Below are 26,363 nucleotides of genomic sequence, written 5' to 3' on the forward strand. Positions count from 1 at the left end.
CACATTATTTGCAACCACTGTGTGTGACCTAATTTATGGCGTTATATTTGAATGAGCAATTGATCTTAAACTGACAAGCAGAGTGCTGTTTTTTTTTTGCCTCACTGGTTTGTGTGTGTTCTCCTGACAAAGCTGCTATGCACAAGCCAACACCTGCTCATACGTGGGGTAGAAATATTTTACTTTGTACATTGCTGCACTGCAATGCTCCACATAGATGCTGCACGTGGAAGGTTCTCTTCTAGTCCCAGGCTGTCATTTTCTGCTGATAAGCCACAGAGTGAACGTAGGGCCACAGCGGTGAAATCAAACTAGAAGTGGAGCCACTATACACACGCAAACATACAAAGGAGACTGTTATGGAAAACAAAGGATCCTCTAGGCAACAGCTCAGACAATTTTCTCTTTCCATTCACTGGCAAACAAGATGATTATGGTGATTATGCAATATGGGAGATTGCGAGGGTAGCATGGGTATTTTTGTGATAAGTTATTAGTGATTTGTTATAATATAAAAGATTCCAATATATTTTTGTATGATTTAACATGGAATATTACAGCTTCGAAACTAGCCTTTGTCTACTCGCAAAATTGGTTCTGTAGTCATGTCAATTTGTTTAGTATCAATTCACAACAGATGCTATGTCAAGGTATTTTACATATGAAGCCGGTCTAGAAACCTTTTCCACCTGTAGCATGTGAAAAATTGACTGATGATCTAAGTACATATATATGTAAGTACATATATGACAAGCATATGATATGACTATATACCTTTATGCAGTGGATTTCAGGTTGAGAAGTGTTGATGGAGACATAAATTTTTTTTTCGTATTTTCCCCACTATAAGGCCAGCCTAAAAAGCCCTCAATTTTCTCAAAAGATGACAGTCCACCTTATAATATGATGCGCCTTATACAGTATATCAACCAGTACTGATTAAACATGGCTGCTGTAGTCAGGAGGCGTCACTGAAGTAACAGGCCGGTAATGGGGAATTCCAATCCCAGACAATTTCCGTGTGAGTAAAGACCCCAAAAATGGCTACTTTCAAGCGACACATTTACTATTATTCAATTCCGACACTAAAGAAGAAGAATTTGAGGGATTCGTGGATGAGCATTACACTAATAAAGTGGGTTTTATGCGTCTCTTTTGCTTTTCCTGTTAAGACTTTTCTGTTGTTAAAAGAAATTGTCAAGTAACTACTACATCACTGACATTACCTCTGTAAAAACAATAAAATGTCTGTTTATTCATTTTGAGAGTGAATGGAGTTTTCAGAATGCTTGACACCAGATTAATAAAGTTTGTTTTGCAACAACTACTATTTCATTGTCATTTCAACACAAAACCCTGAGCTCCTCTGACATTCGAGAGTGAGCCACAGTCTTTAGAAACACAGATACTGTATGTAACAGACAATTAGCGAAGTAGCGAAGAGAAGCGAGGCACAAACACCAATTTGATATTTGGAAGAGACCTTTATTGAGAAAAAAAACCAGTAAAAAAAACCTCAAAGAACTGAAATTCAAGCGGATTACCCCATGATGTATGATAGCCTGCACTGTACGCTGTCGCACTGCCGTTAAAAATGTTTGAAACATGAAGACATAGCTCTTCCCATACACTGTTCACACTTCTGTATGTCCACAACTCGCCATAATAAACAATCCACCTTGAGTCTCTCATGGGATGTTAAGTGCTAATGTTGACTCACAGGCTGGCCCAGCCTTCTCTTGTTTATTGTTAGAGAAATACAAGGCCCCCAAAGGTCTGGCATGTGAATTGATCTCTGGAAACGCCTCTGTGTGGAAGCTAGAAATGGCTTCGTCTTTACAGCACACTTTTTTTTTTTTTTAAAATAGCACATAAAATACAGTAATGCCTCTCTCAGGCATGTGATTTGACTGAATGAAAAAAGACTGAAAAATAGCCAGGGTCTGGAGGCTGCAAGCATGATCAAAGGATGATCACTAATTTTAACGTGTAAGTTTTATAAATTATTATTATTATTATTATTAATATGAATTAAATATATCTAGTACATCTACAAATAAATGCTATTCTGTTTTCAAAATGTACACAATATGACCGTTGATTATTTAGGTGCATACCTTTACCCCAAAAAATTACAAATTCAAATACAAATTCAACTAAGTAAATTACTAGAAGTGAAACTAAATTGAATTCAGATTTGCATCATGTCATTTAATCGTGCTTTCATAACGTGTATATCGTATCCATTCAAAAACGTTTTAATTTCTTGGTTTTGTAAATGATTGAAACGCATGAATTTGACAACTATTAACGTCATGTTTTGTCATCACTAAATAATACAGACATTTTTACAAGTAATTTCTTCTGAACACCTCGTTATTGACGACCCTGTCTGCAACTGGGGTTGGTTGTTTTGATGGATCTTGCCTCTCAATACCGTGAGTAGTGGAAGTAAACAAGCAATGAAATCAGTTTGTTAGACTTGGGTTGACATCCGAATGTGCCAGCTATGGAAAAGTTTGTTTTCCTTGCTTCCAGTTGATTTAAGTGTCTTTGTCATTTGGCGTGAATTTCCAATGCATTGAAACCTCTTGATCCATAGTCAATAGTATCCTGACACCATGTGCACAATGCTTTACCCGGTCGATCGATTTTGCAAATGAAGTCGCTTAACAGAGTGGTAACTTCCTTCTTTCCAACGGTATCGACGATTTCTCGTTCCATCCAATCCCGTTGAAACTTATTTTTGACATTGGTATCAATTTCTTTCACTTGCGAAGCGCTTTTCCACTCGAGCACCGCCATTGTGTTCACTTGCAAATGGGCCCATTACCTGCCTGTTCCAAATTTTGACCAATCAACAGACGTCACATTTTCCGCCTCGGTTCCGCCCCGCTTGCAAATGTCGGACCGGAAAATGAGCGAGTGTGGATTCTAGCACGGGTTACGGTCGTAATAATGCATAAAATCGGAAAATATATATTATTTTTATCTATGCAATTTAAAAATACGGAATTCCGTTAATAAACGGAAAAATCACGTCTGCTCTCAACTTCGTGCTTCACCTATTGCAGAGTCTTCATCGTAAAATAGATCAGCATACAGTACGTACTATATTACTGGAAGGCACGTTGATAAAAGGAGATATCACCGACACAACGTGACCTATGAAGCAAAAAAAAAAAAATGAAAAAACAAAGTCACATTGGCTTTTTGGAGCTCATTGGCTGTGCATCATGACGCCCCACCCAGCAACTCTCTCTCTCTTCCGCTTCGCACTTGTCCTTTCTATCCCCCATTTTCTACACTGCAAGTCTGTCCTGTGTGCGCCTAACCACGCTAGTTCACAATGCCCCCAAAGTGCTGTGCTGATGTTAAAACTTCCCCCAGAGCACCTACGCGGAAGAGGAAAATGCGAAATGAAAGAATTGTTTGAAATGGGAGCTGCGTTCATTTTGTGGAAACCAAATTGCGAAAAAAAAGGGCCCGGTGACAATGAGGAAGAGGATGACGATAGGTGAAAAAGTAAAACTTTTAAATATAATCAAAGACAGGCAGAAGTTACGCTTTTGTGCCGCCATGATGGCATGAATGAATTAGCGGCGCACTACATAAAGAAGGACATGTACATCCGTAAAACCGCTTCAATAAGTTTTAATAAAAAAGCTGTGTGATGATGAACCAACAATGAGGGATTCACTCCCTCGAAGATGAGGCTTTTTGGCAAGCAAAGGTTGGTTTAAAAAATTTCAAAAGCATTACGCATGGCACGAGCTGTCACGTTTAGCAATTGTGTTGACGAAGTTATGTCCTTGTACAGGGTGTTGGAATAAATGGATTAATTGTACATAAATATCTTATATTTTCTCTCGTTTTGCTTTTAATCCTCTTTTGCTATGCTTATTATGGTTGAAAAATATGATGCAACATAGTGGCACATTACATTGACTCACATGTGCTTTGTTTGCTACGGTTGCTTTATCGACTCACACTTGGTTTGTTTGTAACGTTTGCTTACGTTTGTTTTGTTTGACATGTTTGCTGTGTTTGTTATCTTTTGTACCACCCTAAGGAAAAAAAAAAAAAAAAAAAAAAGAGGGTTTGTGGAAATGTGGCCAGAACGGGATGCGTTCTCGCAAGCAAAAGTTCCTCTTGTAGGAGGAGGGGACGCCACAACGGCGAAACGGAAGTTGCGTCACAACACCGAAACGGAAGTGAAGTCACAACACCGTGGTGGAAGTGACGTTACAGCGGTGCAGCGGAAGTGACCTCACACCGGTGCAGCGGGAACATTCTGCGCTCTACAGAAGACACCACACATTTGCTTTGTTTGTCACTTTCTGTACTGCAATGAAAATGTTTTATTGTTGTTGTTGTTTAACTAGACAACTTGTACTGTTGTAATTTTTGGCTCAAGTATGCAAAGTATGAATGCTGTACTGTTGATTAAACATTCTGGTACCCACACAGCCCCTCCAGCAGAAGTCTCTGAGTAAAGATTGGTCACGATACAGTAATATAATACAGTAAGTGTTTTATAATTTACGTTTATATTATAAATTTAAAATGTCGTATATATTATATTTATAAGGTTTTATAATTAAAAGATTTAACTAAATAACTCTTTTTGCCTCAAATATAGAAAGTTTGACTGACCGTTTACATATTTTAAAAATTCTGGTACGCACATAGACACACATCCCCCACTTGCGGTTTTTCACTTGTCATGGGTTCTGGTCCCAATTAACTGCGACAAAATAAGGGATTACTGTAGTTGGATAGGAAAAGCTGCAGCTCCGTGTGGATGGAGCCCGAGTTTGACTGATTTATCTAACATATTTGTTGACTTTCCCTTTAGCGCAGCTCCATCTAATGGATGCATAAAGCAACCCCAGCCACTGTATCTTATATTCTACATGCCTTACAATGCAGTGCGCCCTACATATGAAATGTTTTCAAATAGGCGATTAATTGAATTGATTAATTAATTGAAGGTGGACCTTGCTCTGGGCACTCCGGTTTCCACCAACATCCCAAAAACATGCATTAATTGGAGACTCTAAATTCCCCCAAAGTGTGATTGTGACTGTTGTCTGTCTCCACGTGCACTGTGATTAGCTGGGAACCAGTTCAGGATGTACCCCGCCTCCTCCCCGATGACAACTGGGATTGTCTCTAGTACTCCCGCGACCCTCGTGAGGATAAGCGGCTCAGAAAATGGATTGATGGATGGATGCTTGTGTTCAACTTCAAAGCCCCCTTTGTGCCACAGTACAAGATTCCTTGCAACAGAACAGACCAAATACAAGGAGTATTATAAGCATCCTTCAAAGGTTTTGTGTGATTCAAGATTAACGTGATTTATGTACTGTAAAAACTAACTGGGCCTGGGTAGACAGTCGTTGACTTTCTTCCATAAGGGCCATTGTCAACTTAATGAGTTTAATAAAGTACATATTTATCTAATTGGAGGAGGACATTGTTCACTACCTCATGATTCTAATTCGGAGGGCTATGATTTGATTCCTTTTTATCCATGCAACTCAAAGCATTTTAAATTGGTTTCTCTTGAACAGAGTGTTCTTTTTTAACCCTGCCTTTATGCATTTGAAATCGCCCTCATTTACACCAATCGTTTCTTGACTTTATTTACTTTGCTCAAAACATGCACAGCGAAATTTACTCATAAGTAATAAATACCCTATTTCATTGGACTTATTCCTTTGCTTCGTGATACAGCTGGCCCATCTAACTAGAGACCCTTGACATAAACTTGACAGTTTGGCTTGATACAGTTCCAATCTAATCTTCAATCCCTCTACACTATTTACTAAACTAGTTAAGCCTCTTGCTAATGAGAGGTGCCCCATTGTCAAGCATTAAAGCAGAACACAACTCACCGGCTTAATCACATCACACACAAGAACCAATTGTACTGGCATTAAGTAATCTTAGATACTATAAATTAGACGAGGAACCATGGACAGGACAGAATGCACTTGCATACTAAAAGCTTCACCTTACAGCTCAATGTATAATTATAAATTTTTATAGATTGAGTAAAATACATCATAGCATACAGCAATCCAACTGGAAACATTTTAATTATACAGCCCATCTTTCTCAAAAAAGAAGCCCCACATTTAGTCAATATGGAAAAACTTGTGCTTACATAAGCAAAAATCTGAGTAGACCATCCTAAGCCACTCCCAATAGGACACATGTAGTTCATGACAGTAGACCTCCATAAAAGGCTTAATCATCGGTCTGTGGTGAAATTCATAAGTGAATTTCTACAATCAACAGCTAAAAGTATGGTGCGTTTCATCCATTCTGAATCCATGTGAACAAATGTAATAAGATCCTTTTTCAGCAAAAAAAATTATTATAAACCCAAACTGACGAGATTTCAAAGAGCTGTCTGTTTGCTGTGAGAATGGTACAACGTTGATTTGGCAGAGTAGCTTTCATCACGGAGTCCAGCAAAACATAATTGCACACTGAAGACACGCAAATTGAAATTTCAGACATTGCAGAGGTATTGCCAAAAAAAAAAAAAAAACGAACAAATCAGTGAAACGTATGTTCACAGGTAGGGCAGCATCTATATTACCGTTTCCTATCACACTTAAGAATATTATTTGATGACTCGATATTGCAAAGGTGTGAATGTAAATGTACATCTTCTTATTGGCATGGTTGTCTATTTATATGTGCCCTTCAATTTACTAGTGATCAGTTCACGGTATACCACGCTTCTCAACCAAGGTCAGGTGGGATATACTCCAGTTAAAATTCATGCTCTACAAAGGATACGCATACTAATACGGACAGAGTTGTTGGTGTGTGTTTATCGTGTGATGGTTCATTACCTGGATTCTTACAGATACGAAACAGAGCAAAGGCGTATTCCAAACTGAATACTTTTACAGTAATTGTACAAACCGATAGAAATAATTCACCAGCGAAATCCCTCGAGGTGTTTATTAGTGTTTTGCCACTCATGTTCAATGCTCCAGACAGGTTAGCAGGGCTCTGTGAAACCTTTGGCCTAAATAGAGGTGCTTTGACTTGGCTAATCCCCTTTTCTATTCAGCGTCTCAACATATGACACAGATTTCTATAAGGGTTTCATCTGGGGAATTAGCTTTCATTTCACAGTGCATAGAACTATGTAAACGACAACCAGCAAAACCGTTCCCGCATTCTCACTCACCCCTTTCGAGCAGGGGTGCCCAGATTTTTTTACCCCAAGATATATTTTTCAAGAAGTCAGCCTCTCGCGATCGACTGGGGAGGTTTTTTCTTTTTTTCTTTTACAGTGACCAATCAACCCACAACAAAAATGCAAAACATATTTATTTTAAACAGGGTTCATACTCAGTCTGACCAAAAAAAATTAAGGGCTTTTTAGGGGCATTCTTAGGGGCTGACACGAAAAATTTAGGGCTGACACGGAAAATTTAGGGCCATCGTGGGAAATCAAGAGTAAGGAAAAAAAGACTCACCCAATGGTGCCATCAACCGTTCTTGGTTCATCAAATGTTCCAGTATCTCAGTACCTGTGACAGTGATCACCTGTCGCCCCTTGTGGTAGTTCTCATTGATATGACCATTGTCAACGTCTTCACATAACAGTATATAGAAAAACAGATTCTAACTACAATTGCAAGTATATACACAAATGTCTTCGACTAATGTCTGTTTCAGCACCCCTACTCTAGCTCCTTGAGCCTACCCAGTGCCTCCTCTATTTGTTGCTGCAGAGGTGCCAAAGTGGCTCTCTTGTCCTTTGGTCTGCCTCTGACTGCATTGGCCTCTGTGATAAACCTCAGATTCCTCTTTTCTTCTGCCTCCTCACACAGCCTGTCAGCCTTCTCAATAAGCGTAGATATGTCAGTCTCTATTCTGGCTTTTTTGACTTTGAGGCAGTAGAGATGAACAGTGGGCAGCGATGCCAAATGTAGCCAGGTACGAAGTCTTCCTTTCCCCACAGTGGTAGTTTTTAGCAATGCCACTGTCTGGGAACATGACTGCAAACACTTTCGAATTATTTTCACAAGATTTGTAACTGTAATGGCTGCAGATCACTTTTAAAGTCCACATGATCTCTGCCTTTAACAAGTCCGTCTTCGTGTATTGAACTACGTTCATAAAGCCTGACTTCTGGCTGGACAATTGTAGGTGCGCATTAGAGATCGCAACCGGTTACAAATAACCGGTTAGAACCTGTTTTCGTTTTTTTAAAACCGAAACCGTAATCGGACTTTTGAAATCGGTTAAAATTTCCAATCATTTCTTCCGGTTCCGGTACTCCACATTGCGCTATTTTTTCAACATCATTTCCACTTTTTTCAAGTTTCGCTGTTAGAGTAAAGTTGGACTCAAAAGAACATTCAGTTAAATCAAAGAAACATCAAACATGGCATCGAGGAAACGCTCGGTATACTTTCATGCCCTTTCTGAAAGTCCGAAAGAAGAATGTTAACATTCAAACATTTTTACAAAAAAAAATAACAAAAATTTAACTTACACGAGTGCGTTGTTGAAAGCCACATTCAACAAGCTTGTTTGTCAATATTGTATACAAACTACCCCATTACCGCGGAGCAAATTAACGATCGATGGTGTAGCGCCGGAGAAAAGGAGTAGGAGGCGGAGTGTCGGAAACAGGAACAAAACTTGTTTTATTGGCAGACATCAAAACACTACTCGCATAACGGGGGGAACTCTGTGAATATGTCACTCCGAAAGAGCAACAACAAAAACAGTCCACGCGGAACTCCGCACCCCAACTCGAGGTCCCGCGGGTGAATTATGTAAACACCACAATGGTACCGGTTTTAAAACCGGTTAATTGTTTTTTTGCTACAGCTGTTCGGTTAAAACCGGTTATGAAAGTAAGCTTTTTTTGCGATCCCTAGTGCGCATGCACTGCTAGTACCACTGCCTGAAGTTGATGCTTCACTATCTTGATATTTTAGAAAGATTCATACCACCGGAAGATGAGACAGTCTTGGCCAAATCAGCGTGTCTCCTGTTTTTCCGGTGCGACTCCAGCGCTTTGACGCCCATCTTTTCAAGCTGGTAACTGCTTGCACAGAGGGCAGTAAAACATGTGCCGATCTTTTGGATCTCGACAAACCCAGCTCCCAAACTCCTTACTTTCAACCCAAGCTTCTTGAAAAATGCACTTCCCCGTGATACAAGTTGGATCGATGAAAGAACTACGCTACGTCGTAACGAAGACGAAGTGAAATGCCTACTCACGGAAACAAACAATGGAATATCGACAAGATGGCGACTAGTTGTCAACACGGTGACTTCCATTGACAATTTCCGGCTGTTTTGGAAGCCAGACAAATCGCAATTTTTTTTTAAATAAAAGATTAACTTGTTTTTTAGGGAGAATTTTGGCGGTAGAGGTCCTCCCTTTGATTTTTTTTAATTTAAGGCCTTTTTAGGGGCTTGACCGGTTTTCGGGGATTTTAAGGACTTTTAGGAGCCCCTAAATGCACCTTCGAAAATTTAGGGGTTTTGGGGGACTTTTAGGGCCATGTGCGAACCCTGTTAAAGTATATTGAGGATTCTTTATGTGTAAACGTACGTTTGTGTGCCTTGCATATATTGCACAACACAACATAATCAAGTATAAACATTTTTTGTAACTATCTGAGTTCACGTTGATCACTAAACACCATATGAATGAAAATGCACACCTGGGCTGTGTCACTCACGTCAGTGGATTCACTCACACTCTCCGACGTCCTTCCACACATCAGCCGTGGTTTCACAGCGCCTTTACAGCTGCAGAGATTTTATTGAAGATAATATTTCCACCTTATTTTTAAAAGGTTGGAACAACGAGTCAGCTATGCCTCTTTTACCATCTCTCCGTCTTGGACGGACTTCTTGTTATTAACGATGATGTGACGAACCCGGAAAAATCCTTCGGTGGCGGCTTTCACTGTTGGACAATATTGTGTGAAAAGTGACTGCAGTGCGGCCAATTGGGATTTTAGTTCGTTCACTTTTGTCATTCTCAGTTTGCTTTTCAGCAGAATGTCGGTGTCGTATTTTCCATAAGCAGTTCGAAAATGCCGCTCCACATTTGATGAGACAGATGAGGCAAATGCACTTTGAAAATGACATCGTGAAAAAAAAGTCCACCTCACATTCCGTATGAAAGGGATACGTTTTTGTCTTCTTTACTTCAACAACCATACTCATGTTTGATAAGATTTCTTCACCGAGGGCTTAAAATAGGAGGGAACTCGGCGACTAACGTGTTTTCCTGTACTATATGTCGTCGTTTGCAAATGCATGGTGAGATAAAGGTCAGAAACATACAGCTAATGTCTTTTTTTTTTTTCTCTCAGCAGCCTTCGCAATCGACGCATTGAGCACCACTGCTTTAGAGGAATTCTCTATTACATCTCCAAACAAGCTCAGAGACAGAGCCAGTCTACTACATTGTGATTTAAAAAAAAATAAAAATTACCATCACCTTGAACTTACCCATAGTTGTAAAAAAATAAATGCACTTCACTTTAGTTTTCATTTAGAACAAGCTCTCTGGCCAATTAATGTCTGAATGTTCTCTCAAACACAATTGAGGCAATACTGTATTTGTAGGAAGTCAAGGAAATACAGAACGTTAAAAATGTTGTGATCTATTTTCATGCATACGTTAAGCATTAATGAGATTTTTACCCACGACACCAATGAAGAAAACTGATATATAAAATGTCCATCCATCCATTTTCTTAACCGCTTATCCTCACAAGGGTTGCGGGAATGCTGCAGCCTCTCCCAGCTGTCAACGGGCAGGAGGCAGGGTAAATGTATGGATGAATAATTATATTTCCCCCCCAAGAAAGATATTTTATATATATATATATTATATATATATATATATATATAATCATATATTGTTACTGTCTGATGATAACCTTTTGTATCTGCACTTATGACAATTTCATCTTCTTTAACATAATGTCAGTCCGTGTTCTCCTGCATGAACTGTTTAACTGTTTAGTGAAACTCAGAAGCCAAAAACTTCAGAATTCAATGTTTTAACAAGAATGTCCATTCATTGCCAGAACTATTATTCTTTTGCAACCCTAATTAATATTCATATCCAAATCATGAATAATTTAGTGTCATATTTCACAGTAGGTTTGATTTACTGCGAGTGTTTGTTTGTATTGTGTTTGAACTTAAGGCAGTATATCTACGTCACTTGGCATTCACAATGGTACATTATTTTATAAGCATCATATTTTTATCCACATATGCAAAGAGGTCTCATGATCAATATTGATTAAATTCAATGAGAAAACGGGAACACTTCTCAATCACAGCAAACGAGTTTAAACCCCAAGTGTCATCCCTAAAAACATTCTAAAATAGATATTGTAATGTAAAATACACACAACATTATTCACTTCAATCTCTACACGAAAGAATAAATAAGAGTGGAGAGCGTGTCATCCATGCGCAAAGTTGTGTAAGTGTCATTTGACATTCAAGTGGTTGTCATATTGGCTGCCCGTGACATCACCCCGGACATTCACCATTGAAAAGACGCTTTGCCACCACCTATGGGAGATGAATGCGCCCCTTCTGACACAGAAGCCCTTTTCAAAGAAGAAAACATCTCACAACCGAGTGAAGTGACCGGGGCAATATTACCCTTTCGTTTCGAGCCATGTTTAGATGATATGGGGATCACGACCAAACCACCTCCCCGCCTGATCCACCTCCGTGTAGAGGTGATAAAAACAACGCCACCCGCGAGCAACAACAACGACGCCGCGGCCAAACCGCCTCCTCGTCCGATCCACTTCTCCGGCGGAGATGAGTTATCGCGGCCCAGCGCCGCGACGAACCACACTGACCGAAGCAGTCAACAAGGCTGGTGGCGATGCACAAGGCCTGCTGCGGCCTTCCGATGCACACATGAACACATTTAGCACTCCTGACTTATGGATTACGCCCCCCACCCGAACCAACTATTGTTTAGTTTAAGTAGCTATATACACACCTACCTGTCATTTGGAACCCACAAAGCTCTTGTCCTTTGCACCTGTGCAATCCATTTTTCACGACAAACCAGATCTTTTGGAAAAGTATGAAGAGCAAATCCACCATCCCGAGTGTTCAAGCAATCTCCAGCAATACAACGAGCCGGCATTTTGGCTAACACAAAGGAACAACGAACTACCTTCCAGCAGGTTGAACTAGTATAAACAGATGAGACCGCTTGAGTATGCTACTGCCCTGTACGTCACTTCCTGCTTCTTCTTTAAAACAAATCCCTTGAGAGGATTTTCATGGCGGGAGTTACAAAAACCCATTCACGTCAAAATCATATTTTAGGGTGAAAAAACGGCTGGGTCCATACCGGCTGCCGCTTTTTCATTAATAACATCCTAAAAATCATGCATTTCATGACAGTGGACCTTTAATAAACTGTACATGTATAATATATGTAGACAGGAAGTTGCAGAAGAATAAACAAAACTATGTTAATGTCAAAAACATCTCCACGAGAGACATCTGTGACAACTCAATCACAGTAATCATTTGAAAATGCACACATAACCGCATACATCAACACAGAAATCACCTTACATTATCAAATCTAAATTTCAACCCACCCAATACAAAGCACATAGAGACAAAAGCAATCTGAAGAAAAGAAAACGAATGAACAGGCATGAAGAGTATGAGACAACTGTGCATTTGCCAGCAAAGGACTTGTCGGGGCAAATATTTCAATGTTGCTGCTGGTTTCGGCTTGTTATGAAAATTCCTTATTTTGTAGGTAAAAAAATGTAGCCTACAATATACTGCCCACATATAAGTGCATGTTTTAATAATTCAACATAATAAATGGGAAAAATGAATAGGATAAACGTGGACAATATTTTAGGCGACAACTGCCCATTGTTCAGCCTCCAGCACGACAGTTTTAGGTTTTTACGTGTACATTCCTCCGTAGATATCCAAGTCGGAAGGCGTTTTCCTCGATCAGAAAATCATTTGTAGGCGTAGGGTTTGTTGTCGAACATCACACTCAATAACACTGCATTTCATTCACGTTTAACAAAATAATAATAATATATTTCTCCCCACACCGAAGATTGAACAAAGGCTAAATGGAGAAAGTTAACCTTACTACCCTGGTCAGCTGATTTGCAGCATACAGCAGATTAAAGCGTTCAGCTGCTTGGTAGTCAAATTCCTTCACATGTTTTGTCAATTGGAGCTGCCCTCTGAAGACAATAAGATACAGCATCTTACATCCCAAGTGTTTATTGTAGTTTTTTTTAGAAATAAATTCGGAATAACAATGTGTACGTTCCCTTCAACCCATGATTAATTGCCTTAACACGTCATAACATATGCAAACCGTACAGTTTTTTATACGCATAATAATGTCCCTGTCTAGACTACCGTTAGTTTATTTTCAGTAACTGGTGCTGGTAGTCTGCCTTTGCACATAAGGTCACTTTAACATCACACGGCGTAAATATTAGGTACGTCAAGACTTGCAGATATTGACCAAGACGTGTAGTAAATGCGCGCGCACACACGCACAATAATGTCTGCCTGACTGCATTGCCTGACTGGCCAGCCACAGAGATTTCTACCAATCGCTTTGCATGTTTCATACAAGCGCGACGACGAAGTCAGCGTTTCTGCTTACCGTCAAATCGAGATTGTCACTGCCCCGATGGTTCACAGCTCGTATGACGCCAGACCTCCATGGCCACCGAGCGATGTCGCCTATTTCTGGCGGCTCGTCCCCGCTTACGCAGAGGAACCTCTTCCCGACGAGCTCCGGCCGAGCCTCGACTGCCATGGCCCTTCGCTGGCCGAAAAGCCTCCCTCGGAAAAAAAAACTTCCCAACTACGACGCCCTTACACACCAGCCTATTACGACATTAAAGAGTTTTGAAGGGCGCCACCATCCAAAAGAACATGAAAAAAACGAACATACAACCCTTGGGATTTAAACGTAGTAGTCTACAGTCTCCACCCGCTCCAACGTCAGTTCTTTTTCTCATGGCTTGGAAAAAAAACGAACCGCATCACAGCTCCCATTCGTGATAGTGTTTCTCCGCTGGATCGTGAAACATTCACAGGCCGCAGCACGATGCTGTCCCTCCGCGCTATTTTTCTCAATCTTGGGGATTATGCGAGGAGTGTGCTTCCCTGCTAGCACAAATGCCACTGTGGAGCACAAACACGCCTGTGCCATTTACAGATATTACTTTCTTACACGGTGATTACCAATACAACACAACCCGATTAGGATCTAACCCAAATAGTGTTGAGAAGGTGTAAGGTCATCTGAAATAGTGTTACACATATTGTGAATGAAGCAAAGTATTACACACTACATATCAATTTTAGCTGAGGAGATCATTCCTCAAATTCCATCCTGCTGGAATTATTTGTCATCCAGCACCAATTATATATATATATATATATGTATATATATATTCTCTAAGCCGGTTATCCTCACAAGGGTTACGGGGAGTGCAGGAGCCTATCCCAGCTGTCAACGGGCAGGAGGCAGGGTACACCTTGAACTGGTTGCCAGCCAATCACAGGGCACATAGAGACAAACAGCTGCAATCACACCTTATATGGGCAATTTAGACTGTCCAATTAATGTTGCGCGTTTTTGGGATGTGGGAGGAAACTAGAGTGCCGTAACCTAACCCACACAGGCACAGGGAGAAATGCAAACTCCACACAAGCGGTGTGGGACGGGACCTGTCAGGAGGCCTTCGACAGGCTCAAGGCGAGCTTTACCACAGCGCCAATTCTCATAGAGCCAGACCAAGAGCGGCAGTTCGTGGTCGAAGTGGACGCGTCTGACTCTGGAATGGGAGCAGTACTCTCCCAGAGGTGCGCGATGGATGGAAGGATTCACCCGTGTGCCTTTTTGTCCAAGAGACTGACCCCGGCCGAGCGAAACTACGACGTGGGTGACCGCGAACTGCTCGCGGTTAAGACAGCTATGGAGGAGTGGAGACACTGGCTGGAGGGGTCGCAAGTACCGGTTTTGGTTCTCACCGACCACAAGAACCTGGAGTACTTGAGGGCCCCCTAGAGACTGAATGCTCGCCAAGCCAGATGGGCACTCTTTTTTTACGCGGTTTTGGTTTACACTGTCCTTCCGCCCAGGTTCGAAGAACGGCAAGCACTCTCGCGTATCCACGGAGGGGAGCGAACAGAGTCCGTGAGTGTCCCGATTCTTTCGGAGGCCTGCTTCGTGTCCGGGTTCACCTGGGAGATCGAGACACAAGTGAAGGAGGTCTTGAGGGACACTCCGGGTCTAGCCGAATGTCCTCCCAGCTGCTTGTTCGTTGTCCCTTCGCTACGAGGGGACGTCATTGACTGGGCCCACACCAACAAGACTGTCTGCCACCCGGGCATGGCAAAGACATGCTCAGTCGTTGAGCTACGGTTCGGGTGGCCAAACCTGGGGAGGGACGATGTCAACGCTTGCCCGGTAAGTATTGCCAGAAAACGTCCCGCCTGCGACCTATGGGGGAGTTGCGGCCATTGTCGATTCCCTCTTATCCCTGGTGACACATCTCTCTAGATTTCGTCACTGGGCTACCCCCCTCCCAGGGAAACACGTCATTGATCGGTTCTCTAAGATGGTCCACTTCGTCCCAGCCCCAAAGATTCCGTCCACCAAGCAAACGCCCCCCTCCCCCACAACCGCAGTCTGTCTGGTGGCCGTCAAAGCCACCAAAAGCAAGGCGTCCAGCTTGGCAGGTCTGGAGGTCGACCTGGAGGCCGAGCACCAGGCTCCCCACGGGGTGATTCGGGAAAGACATCCTCAAGGAGGAACCAAACAGAAGCATGCGAGTGCTCCAGACGAAGACCTCCAAGGACATGGTTGTGAGGTGGTCAGGGATCGGTCGCTGCCGAGGCTCAGTTGGGAGACAGCCATGGGTCGGTCACCGCCAAGGCTAAGGTGTGAGGCGGGCAGGAACCCGTCGCCGCCGAGGCTTGGTCGTGAGGCGGCCAGGGATCAGTTGCCACCGAGGCTAGGTCATGAAGCAGTCGGGAATCAGTCTCTACCGAGGCTGGGTCGGGGGGCGGCCGGAGATCGGTCGCCATCATAGCGTGGCCCTCAGACATCCGCAGACCGCTCACCATTGAAGAAGGAGACGGAAGCCATCGAGACAGGGGTGTGAGGCAGCCGTATACTATTCGCCGTTGAGACAAGAACGGGAGACGGAAGAATACGCCGTCCATGCAGGGACGTGGGGTGGCCGCAGGCCGTCGCCGTCGAAGCAGGAGTGTGGGGTGGCCGCGGGCCGGTCACTGTCTAGACAGGAATGAGAGACTTCTGAATACCTGTTGCCGCCAGTACAGGAATGAAGGGGCCTGTGATGTTATTGCTGCCTGCTGGACAGGAACGTGAGGTGGCCAATGAGCCATCGCCGCCTGCTGGACAGGAACGTGAGGCGGCCGACGAGCCGTCACTGCCTGCTGGACAGGAAGGTGAAGGGGCCGCGGAGCCGTTGCTGCCGCCTGAACAGGAGCATGGAATTTGGAGAGTGGCTCCTGAAAAAACACAGGCTGCAGAACTGCATTGTTGCTCTTCCATAGTTTGACTTGGCACACCTGAACTGGGCACTTGCCCATGAGTGAGAGTCGACGGCTTCAGATGGAATCCGACTGGCTCAGAGGGTTACCGGAGGAGAACTGGAAAAAACTGGGGGGCATGAATAGATCGTTCTTGGGAACAGCATGGAGCGATGGGAATGATAAAGTCCTCCCCCTCTTTACTGGAAGAAAATAGTTTGCTTCGTCTTTATCTGAATTCACTCCATTCTCTGAACCTAAGCCCTCTGTAATTCGTTTCTGAATTTTGTCTTTTGGGAAAACACATATTGGAGGCGCTCTGACAGGTTTATCTTCGATCGCCAATACCCTTTTACTTCCACGCTCGCCCGGAAGTCTGTCACCACCGCGACGTGGGTGTGACGCAGCAGCGGATCTATTGCCACCAGCGACGTGAGCTAGGTTCGTAAACGGGTCGATGGATACCGCGGTGTGAGCGTGGGTTTGTCACAAATCTGTTGAAATCGCAACGTGGGTGAGGCGGGGCAGCAGATCTGTTGCCGCAGCATCGTGAACTTTGCTCGGTAGTGGGTGCGTTGCTAGTGCGGCGTGAGCATGATTTATCAGGAAGTCCGTCCCCACCGTGATGTGGGTGTGGCACGGCAACAGGTCTGTGGCCACTGCGACATGGACTTGGCATGGTAGGGGGTGAGTTGCCACCGCAGCATGAGCTTGGGTCAGCAGCAAGTCTGGTGCAACCGCGACGTGGGCATAGCTCAGCCAGTTATCTAATCCCCACCGAACCTGGGCCGTGAGGACCGCATGTTCGGAACTCTGGCGCTCTATTATCACCCGCATTTCACGATAGAAGACCTCGTGATTCTCGAGTTGCTGCACATCGGGATTTGTGGACCCCTCTTCCCTCTGTGCTGGAAGTTTAGCCATGAGCTCCGGGTCTGCTGGCTTGGTTGTTGCAAGTGAGGAGTGGATGGACAATGGCGGTGTCTTGGTCGCCGCTCAGCACCCTGCTTGGGCGTCTCCTCTGGCCGCCAGGCGGAGGGCCCGGATAGATAGCCAAGCGGGTTCCCAGGAAAGGATTAGAGGAAGAGGATTTAGGCTCACGGGGCGAAAGCACTCAGAACCTGGAGGCGTGGGTCCGTGCAATGAAGTCATCGATACTTATTACCGGGAGGGAGAATTCGCCTTCGTTGTACGAGTCCGAATCAGGCAGCCAGTCATACAAATTCAAGTCTTCCTCAAAATCCAAAAAATCAGAGTCCAAGAAAATATGAGGTGGTGAGCAGGTTGTGATCGGGACGTAATAATGACACATAGGTGGTGCGTGTAACAAGGAAGAAGAGGACGACATCATGGAGCCTACCCGGATCGGATTTGATTGGTCTTCCAGCAGGTGGTTTGCCTGGCGTCGTTCCCGGCGATGCCAAGTGTTTCCTGCTGGGTCAGATCGTTCTGTCACAACCCATCGGTGCGGGGGAGGACCCAAATGCAGGACTTCGGAGGTGCAGAGGCATTCCGGGAAAAGTGTTTATTCGTTCCAAGGTCGCGGATCAGGCAAACAATCAACTGGAGCAGAGGTAACCAGGACGTCAGGCGTAGAAGGGAGGTCACCGGGCAAGCAGGGATCGGTACACTGGAGATCAGGAACAGGATAGCAAGAGTGTGGGAACAAGACATTAAGCCAGTGATTTCCAACCTTTATAGGGCCACGGGACATATTTTACAATTGAAAAATCCCACAGCACACCAACAAAAATAAATGTCACCAAAACTGGATCAATTAATTATTCTATGTACTTCCTGTCATCCAAAAGAAAAAGATTTTTTGCTCTGTATGTCATTGTGCTTCACTGGCATAAATAGATGAATAAAGATACATTATTTCTTGGAATAAATAAATAAATAGATAAATTATATATGATATAGTTTTTTTTTATTACATAAAATTGGATAACTTCCCACGGCACACCTGAAGAGCACACTAATGTACCCCAGCACTCTGTTTGGGAATCACTGCATTAAGCAACGCTCAGGCAAATGCCAGTGACAAAACTCCAACTTAAATACATCATATAATTACAGTCCCGATGTTAAACAGGTGAGAGCGGTGACAGGTGTCACCGGCCAGGGCAGTGGCCATGCCCCTCTTGGCCGTGGTCCAGCTTGGCTCATGACACAACCTGAACTCTAAACTCTGACCTCCTGAGTGGGGAGGGAAGCTTTGCATTTTATGATCGTTAGCGTAGCATATTTGTTGCTACTGCACCAAACGATTGCCCCCGAGTTTGTTTTAACTTAAACAAAGACAAAAAATGTGGACTACAAGGGCTAGTTGTACAGCCGCTTTTAAAATAAATATTTCACCACTCCGGCCGGTGACGCGGCCAAACCGAAAGTAAAACAACGTGAGCTGAAACTACAAAGTACGATCGTACAATCATTTAAGAAAAACGGGACACTGCACACAATAGAAATGTTTGCTTTGATTAAAAGTGCCCATTACGCTCATTTCTATGTAGTCTGAGCTTTGGTTTTGATCGCGACCTGATGCTATGAAGAGCCGCTAGAAATTGTAGCCGAATGGGGGCAAACTCTTGGGATTCAAAAAATGTTACAAACGCCATGGATGGCACAGAGGATGACATGCTGTGGGAGCAAGATGGGATCACTGTTCATGAATGCAGAAAGCACCAGAACAAGACCAATTCATCAATGATGAGTTTGACAGTGATGCACCAACGGTAGCTATGATGGATATTTTTCAGATTGGAGATGAGTTAGATCCTTCTTTTGAAGTCTTGACCAAGGATGTGTAATGTACTGGATAAACTGTACTATGCACAAATATTTAATGCAAAAAAATGTTCAAGTTAAACATCCGTCCATTTTATTCGCCGCTTATCCTCACGAGGGTTGTGGAGTGCTGGAGCCTATCCCAGTTGTCAATAGGCAGGAGGGGGGTATACCCTGAACTAGTTGCCAGCCAATTGCAGGGCACATGGAGACAAAGAGTCTCACTGTGAGTCGCACTCACAACCACACCTCGGGGCAATTTAGAGTGTCCAATTAATGTTGGATGTTTTTGGAAGGTGGGAGGAAACCGGAGTGAAACCAACGCAGGCATGGGGAGAACATGCAAACTCCACACTAATTAATTTATTTAAGACTATAATACGTGTTATCACCAGTATTGATAAAATGTTATGCCACTATTGAGCATTTATTTGAGTTGGTTGAGGGATTCTGTTCTGACAATTGCAGGGACCAGGAGAACCGTGTCATGTGGCCTGTCCCGAGATATATATTACCACCGCATCAGTACATGTACAAAGATTATAATTAATGATTGTTACACAGATTAAAAAAAAAAAAAACAGGTCAAGTACAAACAATAAAAGTACATACCTAGCAAAATAGAACTACAGATAATTCTGAATATTTTGTGTATAAGCAGCAAATTGGTGGTGCACATTGTACATTGGTAGAAGGGTTTTCCTGATTGTTTTTTTTTTTAGGTCAACTTTGGGGGTGCGCATAATACTTCAGGATACATTATACTTAAATTATGTTCATTTCCCTTAAAAATAAGCATTTGAAGTGTACATAACGTAAAGAATAATAAATTATGTTTATTTACCTTTGGCGTTGAGCAACAATGCGAAGGGTGTGTGACAAGGCATCCTGGGGGACAGAGGAGGAGCCGTGTACACACCTTAATTACACTAAAATTAATAAATTCTGCAAACTATGAATTCAAAACATTAAAGGAACACTTTGTCCAAACTAATAGGAATGGGAGCACGCATTAAAAGTTAGTAGATGACGGTTCAGTGTTTCTTTTAATGCCAGTTATCCACAGATTTCACCAAGAAACATCACTAAATTGGAAAAGTATTATCGAAATTCCTCTCTCGGTCAGACATTCCAATGAGCCTGGCTGGGAAACTGACAGCCAATCAATGTTTGCCATGCCTGCAGTGGTTCCTGTTCTGACCCCCCATTGCTCGTGGATACGTTTCACCGAACAGAGAACGTCCACTATCTGGCATTTTGTGGACGATTTTTGTGAAAAATAATTGCAAACAAACAAAACAAAAATAGCATTATGTTCAATGTTCATGCCTGTGTGCTTGAGCCAGAATACACACAGCCAGCACTTGACGTGTTGCAGAGGGGGCATGGCTCTAACGAAAAAACAATAACAGTCCCATTATATGGACCGCAGAGATTTGATGCTTTTCTGAGTTGGTTTCGATCTAGAGAATATACAGCAGGCGTGGCCAGACTTCCCCCCGCCCCCGTCCCAAGTTGTACTTTTCAAGCATCCAGGTTCTCGTGTTTGACCAGCGGTGGGGATGGCGGGTGGGAAGGCAGGGGGGTTTGCATGTGCGCAGGACCGTAAATAGTAACCGGGAAGTGTTGTCTGCTTACACGTATATATCCATCTATCCATTTTCTTAGCCGCATGATGGTTGCAGGAATGCTGGAGCCTATCCCAGCTGTCAATGGGCAGGAGGCAAGTTTACACACACGCAGACACAGGGAGAACATGCAAACTCCACACATGCAGGTCCGGGTTTGAATAGCTGCACCACCATGTCGCCTCATAAAGTACTGTATGTTGTTGCTTATATAATACCAGCACGAGAGGCTATAACTAAGCAGCTAATAACCTGTAATGATTGGATGCGTGCAAATTTCACTGCTGATGCACGAGCCTAGTTGAGCTCAATTGTGACAGCCACAGCTTTATCCTGTCAGGTTGACCCCACAGGAGGTTAAAGAAGGACAAATTTGGGTGCGTTTTCTCAGTTTTGTTGCACAACACGTTGCCATGTTGGCTTAGCAAGAACAAATGGTCTGTAATGCTAAGCACCGGCAACGTCGGGGGTGGGGTCAAGGATGTCTCCTCCATGTTTGGCTGTGAAAGTCAGCACATATCCAGATTTTGCTTGGATTTCAAAAATGTTCTTTATTTTGAATTAAGGTCCAAAATATATGTAATCATAATATTACTTCACACTGGAGGGTTTATTGTACATATGACTTTTCACGAGTGTATTCCTTTAACGTTCAATGTTTCATGAAGTACCAATCCAAGAGATGCATCCAAAAAGTAGATCCATGTGATGTTTAGGAGGTGACGAAATTTGGACACGGTTTAAAGTTAGTGTACTGTTCACGCTAAGGTCTTCCAAAAATTCAAATACGGCAGTGTGTGCTCTCAAGTTTTAGGCGCATTATTTAAATGCGGCCTAAATGCATGTAAATAACACGAAGAATAGGCTATAAACATGTGAGCTTTAAACGCAGAACGATACCGAAGGTTTATATTTTTGTTTTACGCCTACTCAGTCTCTAGTATAACAACAACAAACGAGTCAGTGTTGTGTGCAAGCAGCATCAGATGTTTAAACATGTTTGAATTAGATTATTTCATCAACAATGTGTATTTAGATTTCTTGAGACACTACCATATGGGAAGAATTAGAAAATTCGTCGTCTTCAGTTCCTATCTCTTCCACAGAGCAGTCCATAAAATCTTTTTCCTCCCTGCTGTCTATCTCCTCTAGATCCCACTCCTAGCATGTATGATTCTGTATAGGAAGCCATTGGCTTTACTGGGATTGTCTAGATGTGACGTTGCACGGAAGCAGCTTCTACAGAGCCTCGATTTGAAACAGCCATCGAACGCATCCGGATTATAAAAAAAAAAAAAAGTGCACTTCGGGGCTAATTTATTTCTTAGCTGCTGTGTTGAGAATTTTTTAAATATTTTTTTAAATGAAAAATTGGCTACATTTGTGTGATACAAAATTAAAACATAGGTCCTCTGAATTTGATCTTTAAGGAGATAAATTATTGTCTGCTAACCTTTTTTACTGTGTACCATTACACAGCTGAAGGACGAAAGGATGCTGTTATTACCAAACAAAAGTAGGAACAAAAGAAAAGGACCACAAGGTGCAGACAGATTCATCAGTGTCATCCAAACAATCAGAGGAGCAAATGACAAATGAGATGAGCCAGCACTTCCTACCTACCATAAACCTCTTTGCCCCATTGGAATCAAGCCCAATGCAAAGCTCGCGCTCTACTAGCCTAAATGCCTGTGATGTTATTGCTGCCTGCTGGACAGGAACGTGAGGTGGCCAATGAGCCGTCGCCGCCTGCTGGACAGGAACGTGAGGCGGCCGACGAGCCGTCACTGCCTGCTGGACAGGAAGGTGAAGGGGCCGCGGAGCCGTTGCTGCCGCCTGAACAGGAGCGTGGAATTTGGAGAGTGGCTCCTGAAAAAACACAGGCTGCAGAACTGCATTGTTGCTCTTCCATAGTTTGACTTGGCACACCTGAACTGGGCACTTGCCCATGAGTGAGAGTCGACGGCTTCAGATGGAATCCGACTGGCTCAGAGGGTTACCGGAGGAGAACTGGAAAAAACTGGGGGGCATGAATAGATCGTTCTTGGGAACAGCATGGAGCGATGGGAATGATAAAGTCCTCCCCCTCTTTACTGGAAGAAAATAGTTTGCTTCGTCTTTATCTGAATTCACTCCATTCTCTGAACCTAAGCCCTCTGTAATTCGTTTCTGAATTTTGTCTTTTGGGAAAACACATATTGGAGGCGCTCTGACAGGTTTATCTTCGATCGCCAATACCCTTTTACTTCCACGCTCGCCCGGAAGTCTGTCACCACCGCGACGTGGGTGTGACGCAGCAGCGGATCTATTACTACTAGCCTAAATGCCTTGTCAGGTCTGACAGCAGATAGCGTGAATGCTTCTGTCAGTACAGTATTGGAGTCCAGCCCATGCTAAGATCTTCTTCCTATCCCCCTTACCTGAAACCACTCTCCGCTAAGATGTGAAGGCCCTCTTTTTCATCCATGAAGAATCTTATCAGTTAATCAGACTGATATCTGAATTATAAGAATAAGTTGGACTTGAGTGACCATCAGGCATTTTTTTTTCATCCCTGTTATTATAAGGGACAGAAAGATGGTCAAAGAAATATGGCACAAAAAAGTAGAACTGAATGCTAAAGGAGGATAAAATGTGAATCTATCAAACCATTGTCTAAAGTTGCCGTTAGCAGCTTACACGTTGTGAAACTGCTGTGTCGAAAAGGTCGCCACTCCCAACGCCTCGACGGGGGTTGATCAAATTTGCATCCGATACCAGAGTCGATGAATGCTGACACGGTACATGAATGGCTTCTGTGCTCAGGGGGAGTTGGAGGAGCGAACGACTTGACTCCACCACGGTATACTGCACACTCACCGGAGTGAAGATCCTGAGGCCGGAACGCTTCGGTCTGACCGGGCAATGGCCAATTAAGTGTCCCAAGTGTCCACAGTAAAAACAACGCCCTTCTCGTCGACGACGCAGGCGCTCTTCTGCCAGCCCGTCGAGACCCTCCACCTCCATGGGCTCCACCGCGGGCGGAGAGTAGGTGGCAGGGAAGCAACCAGAATGGACGCCCCCATCTTTCCTTCGGCCAGCGCGTCCATTTGTCCCTGGATGACAAGCCTTTGGTCGACCTTGAGTGCCAACACGATAAGGGCGTACGACGAGGAAGGGAGATCCACGGTGATGAGGAGACCGCGGATCTGGGGGGAGAGCCCCTGGAAGAAGGCTTCGTGGAGGGCGTCCTCATTCCATCTGCTTTCGGCTGCGCGTATCCAGAACTCAATGGCGTATTCTGAGACGCGACGCCGACCCTGGCGTAACGTCATGAGTGAAGCCGCTGCCTTGTGTTCCGGTGCCGCGTACTGGAATACTTGTGTTAAGGCACAGACGAAGGCTGTCCAGGAACGACACGTCTCAGAGTTGCGGCTCCATTCTGCCGTTGCCCACGCCTCCGCCGTTCCCGTCATGTGAGATATGACGAAAGCGACCCGAGAGGGGTCCGTAGGAAAGGCGGAAGGCTGTAATTTGAAATGGAGGTTGCACTGGGCGAGAAAGGGATTGACGTTCCCCGAGTCGCCCGAGAAACATTCTGGCGTGGCAGCAGCCCTAGCTTGGGAACCCAACCACGGCTCCAGGCGGGCACAAATCTCATGGAGCCTCTGATTCGTCAGCTGGAGGGCAGCCTCCTGCTCGACGAGGCGTCTGCCCTGGACTAGCAACGAGTGGCGGATGGCTTCAGAGTCGGCTGGGTCCATGTTATGGCCAAATCGTTCAGTTACGAACGAGACTCGAGGGCGGACCCAAATGCATGACTCAGGTGACAGGTAAGCAGTTCGGAATAAGCCTTTATTCGTTCCAATGTCGGTTACCAGGGAGTCAGTCCAGACAAGCAGCAGAATTAGTAACAGCAGGCTTACAGGGTAGGTCGGGAAACAGGCGTTGGTCGGTACACGGGATGTAGACATCAGGAGTACGGAAGTGCGGGAACGAGGCATGAGAGGCAACGATCTGGCGAAGACCAGTTGTCCCTGAACACACCATCCCCATTGTCAAACATGGTGGTGGCAGCCTCATGGTTTGGGCCTGCTTTTCTTCAACAGGGACAGGGAAGATGGTTAAAATCGATGGGAAGATGAATGGGGCCAAATACAGGACCATTCACCACTGAATCACCCACCCTACCAACTGAGCCACAGCCACCATCAGGGCTGAATATATGCAGTGTGTCAGTCCGCATACACATCTGAATGCGAATAAATGTCAAGCAGATTAATTTGTGTCATTGTGCATTTGCGTACCTAAGCATTTTGCATTTTCTTAATTTTTTTGGCATCTTCTCACCTGCTAGTATTCTGTTGAACAAGTTGGTCAAAAACCTCCATGCACCTCTCCAAATTCCTGTTTCACAATTGCAACTCTCTCTTTGTCTGGGATGCTTAGAACTGCTTCATCTAGTTCCTTCCAGAATGTCTCTTTCAACTCTAGGTCACATCCTACCTGTGGGGCATAGCCGCTAATCACATTATACATAACACCCTCAATTTAAAATTTTAGCCTTGTCACTTGATCTGATATTCTTTTCACCTCCAAGACATCCTTAGTCAGCTCTTCCTTTAAAATAAACCCTTCTCCATTTCTCTTCCAGTTTACTGGATGGTAAAATAATTTAAACCCTGCTCCTAAACTTCTAGCCTTACTACCTTTCCACCTGCTCTCTTGGATGCCCAATATATCAATCTTTCTCCGGATCATCATGTCAACCAACTTCTGAGCTTTTCCTGTCATACTCTCAACATTCAAAGTCCCTACACTCAGTTGTTGGCTCTGTGCGTTCCTCTTCTTCTGCCGACGAATCTGGTTTCGTCCTCTTCTTTGTCTTTGACCCACAGTAGCTGAATTGTCACCAACGCCCTGCAGGTTAACGGTGCCAGGGGTGGGCATTGTTAACACAGCCCAGGGCCGATCCAGTATGGTATTCTTTAGATGAATGGTCATATTTGTTTGGGACAGTTTTATGTCGGATGCCCTTACTGACGCAACCCTCTGCATTTATGCGGGCTTGGGACTGGCCTACAGATTGCACTGACTTGTGCCCCCATAGGGCTCCATTATTTATATATATATATATATATATATATATATATATATATGTTTGTTTGGTTTTTTTAATATACAGTGAGAAAATAAGTATTTGAACACCCTGCTATATTGCAACTTCTCCCACTTAGCAATCATGGAGGGGTCTGAAATTTTCATTGTAGGTGCATGTCCATTGTGAGAGAGATAATATAAAAAGAAAAATCCCAAAATCACAACGTATGATTTTTTTTTAAC

At 43.7% G+C, this 26,363-nt stretch overlaps 1 protein-coding gene across 6 annotated transcripts in view; it reads right to left on the bottom strand.

Annotated features, from left to right (window-relative positions):
• The window catches only part of jmjd1cb (jumonji domain containing 1Cb), a 246,137-nt gene that overhangs the window by 215,257 nt on the left and 4,517 nt on the right, over positions 1-26,363 (bottom strand). For 2 of the 6 annotated variants that reach the window (XM_061811228.1, XM_061811229.1), the window contains exon 1: positions 13,715-14,225. The exons of 1 other annotated variant lie outside the window; for it this stretch is intronic. In XM_061811228.1, coding sequence (XP_061667212.1) covers positions 13,715-13,870 — 156 coding nt within the window. In that variant the 5' untranslated portion in view covers positions 13,871-14,225. Of the gene's footprint in view, positions 1-13,714; positions 14,226-26,363 lie in introns of those variants that run through there. 3 more of the 6 variants (XM_061811225.1, XM_061811227.1, XM_061811231.1) reach the window with 3 other exon arrangements.

This window comes from Syngnathoides biaculeatus, chromosome 22 (assembly GCF_019802595.1).
Source record: "Syngnathoides biaculeatus isolate LvHL_M chromosome 22, ASM1980259v1, whole genome shotgun sequence".
Taxonomy (NCBI): domain Eukaryota; kingdom Metazoa; phylum Chordata; class Actinopteri; order Syngnathiformes; family Syngnathidae; genus Syngnathoides; species Syngnathoides biaculeatus.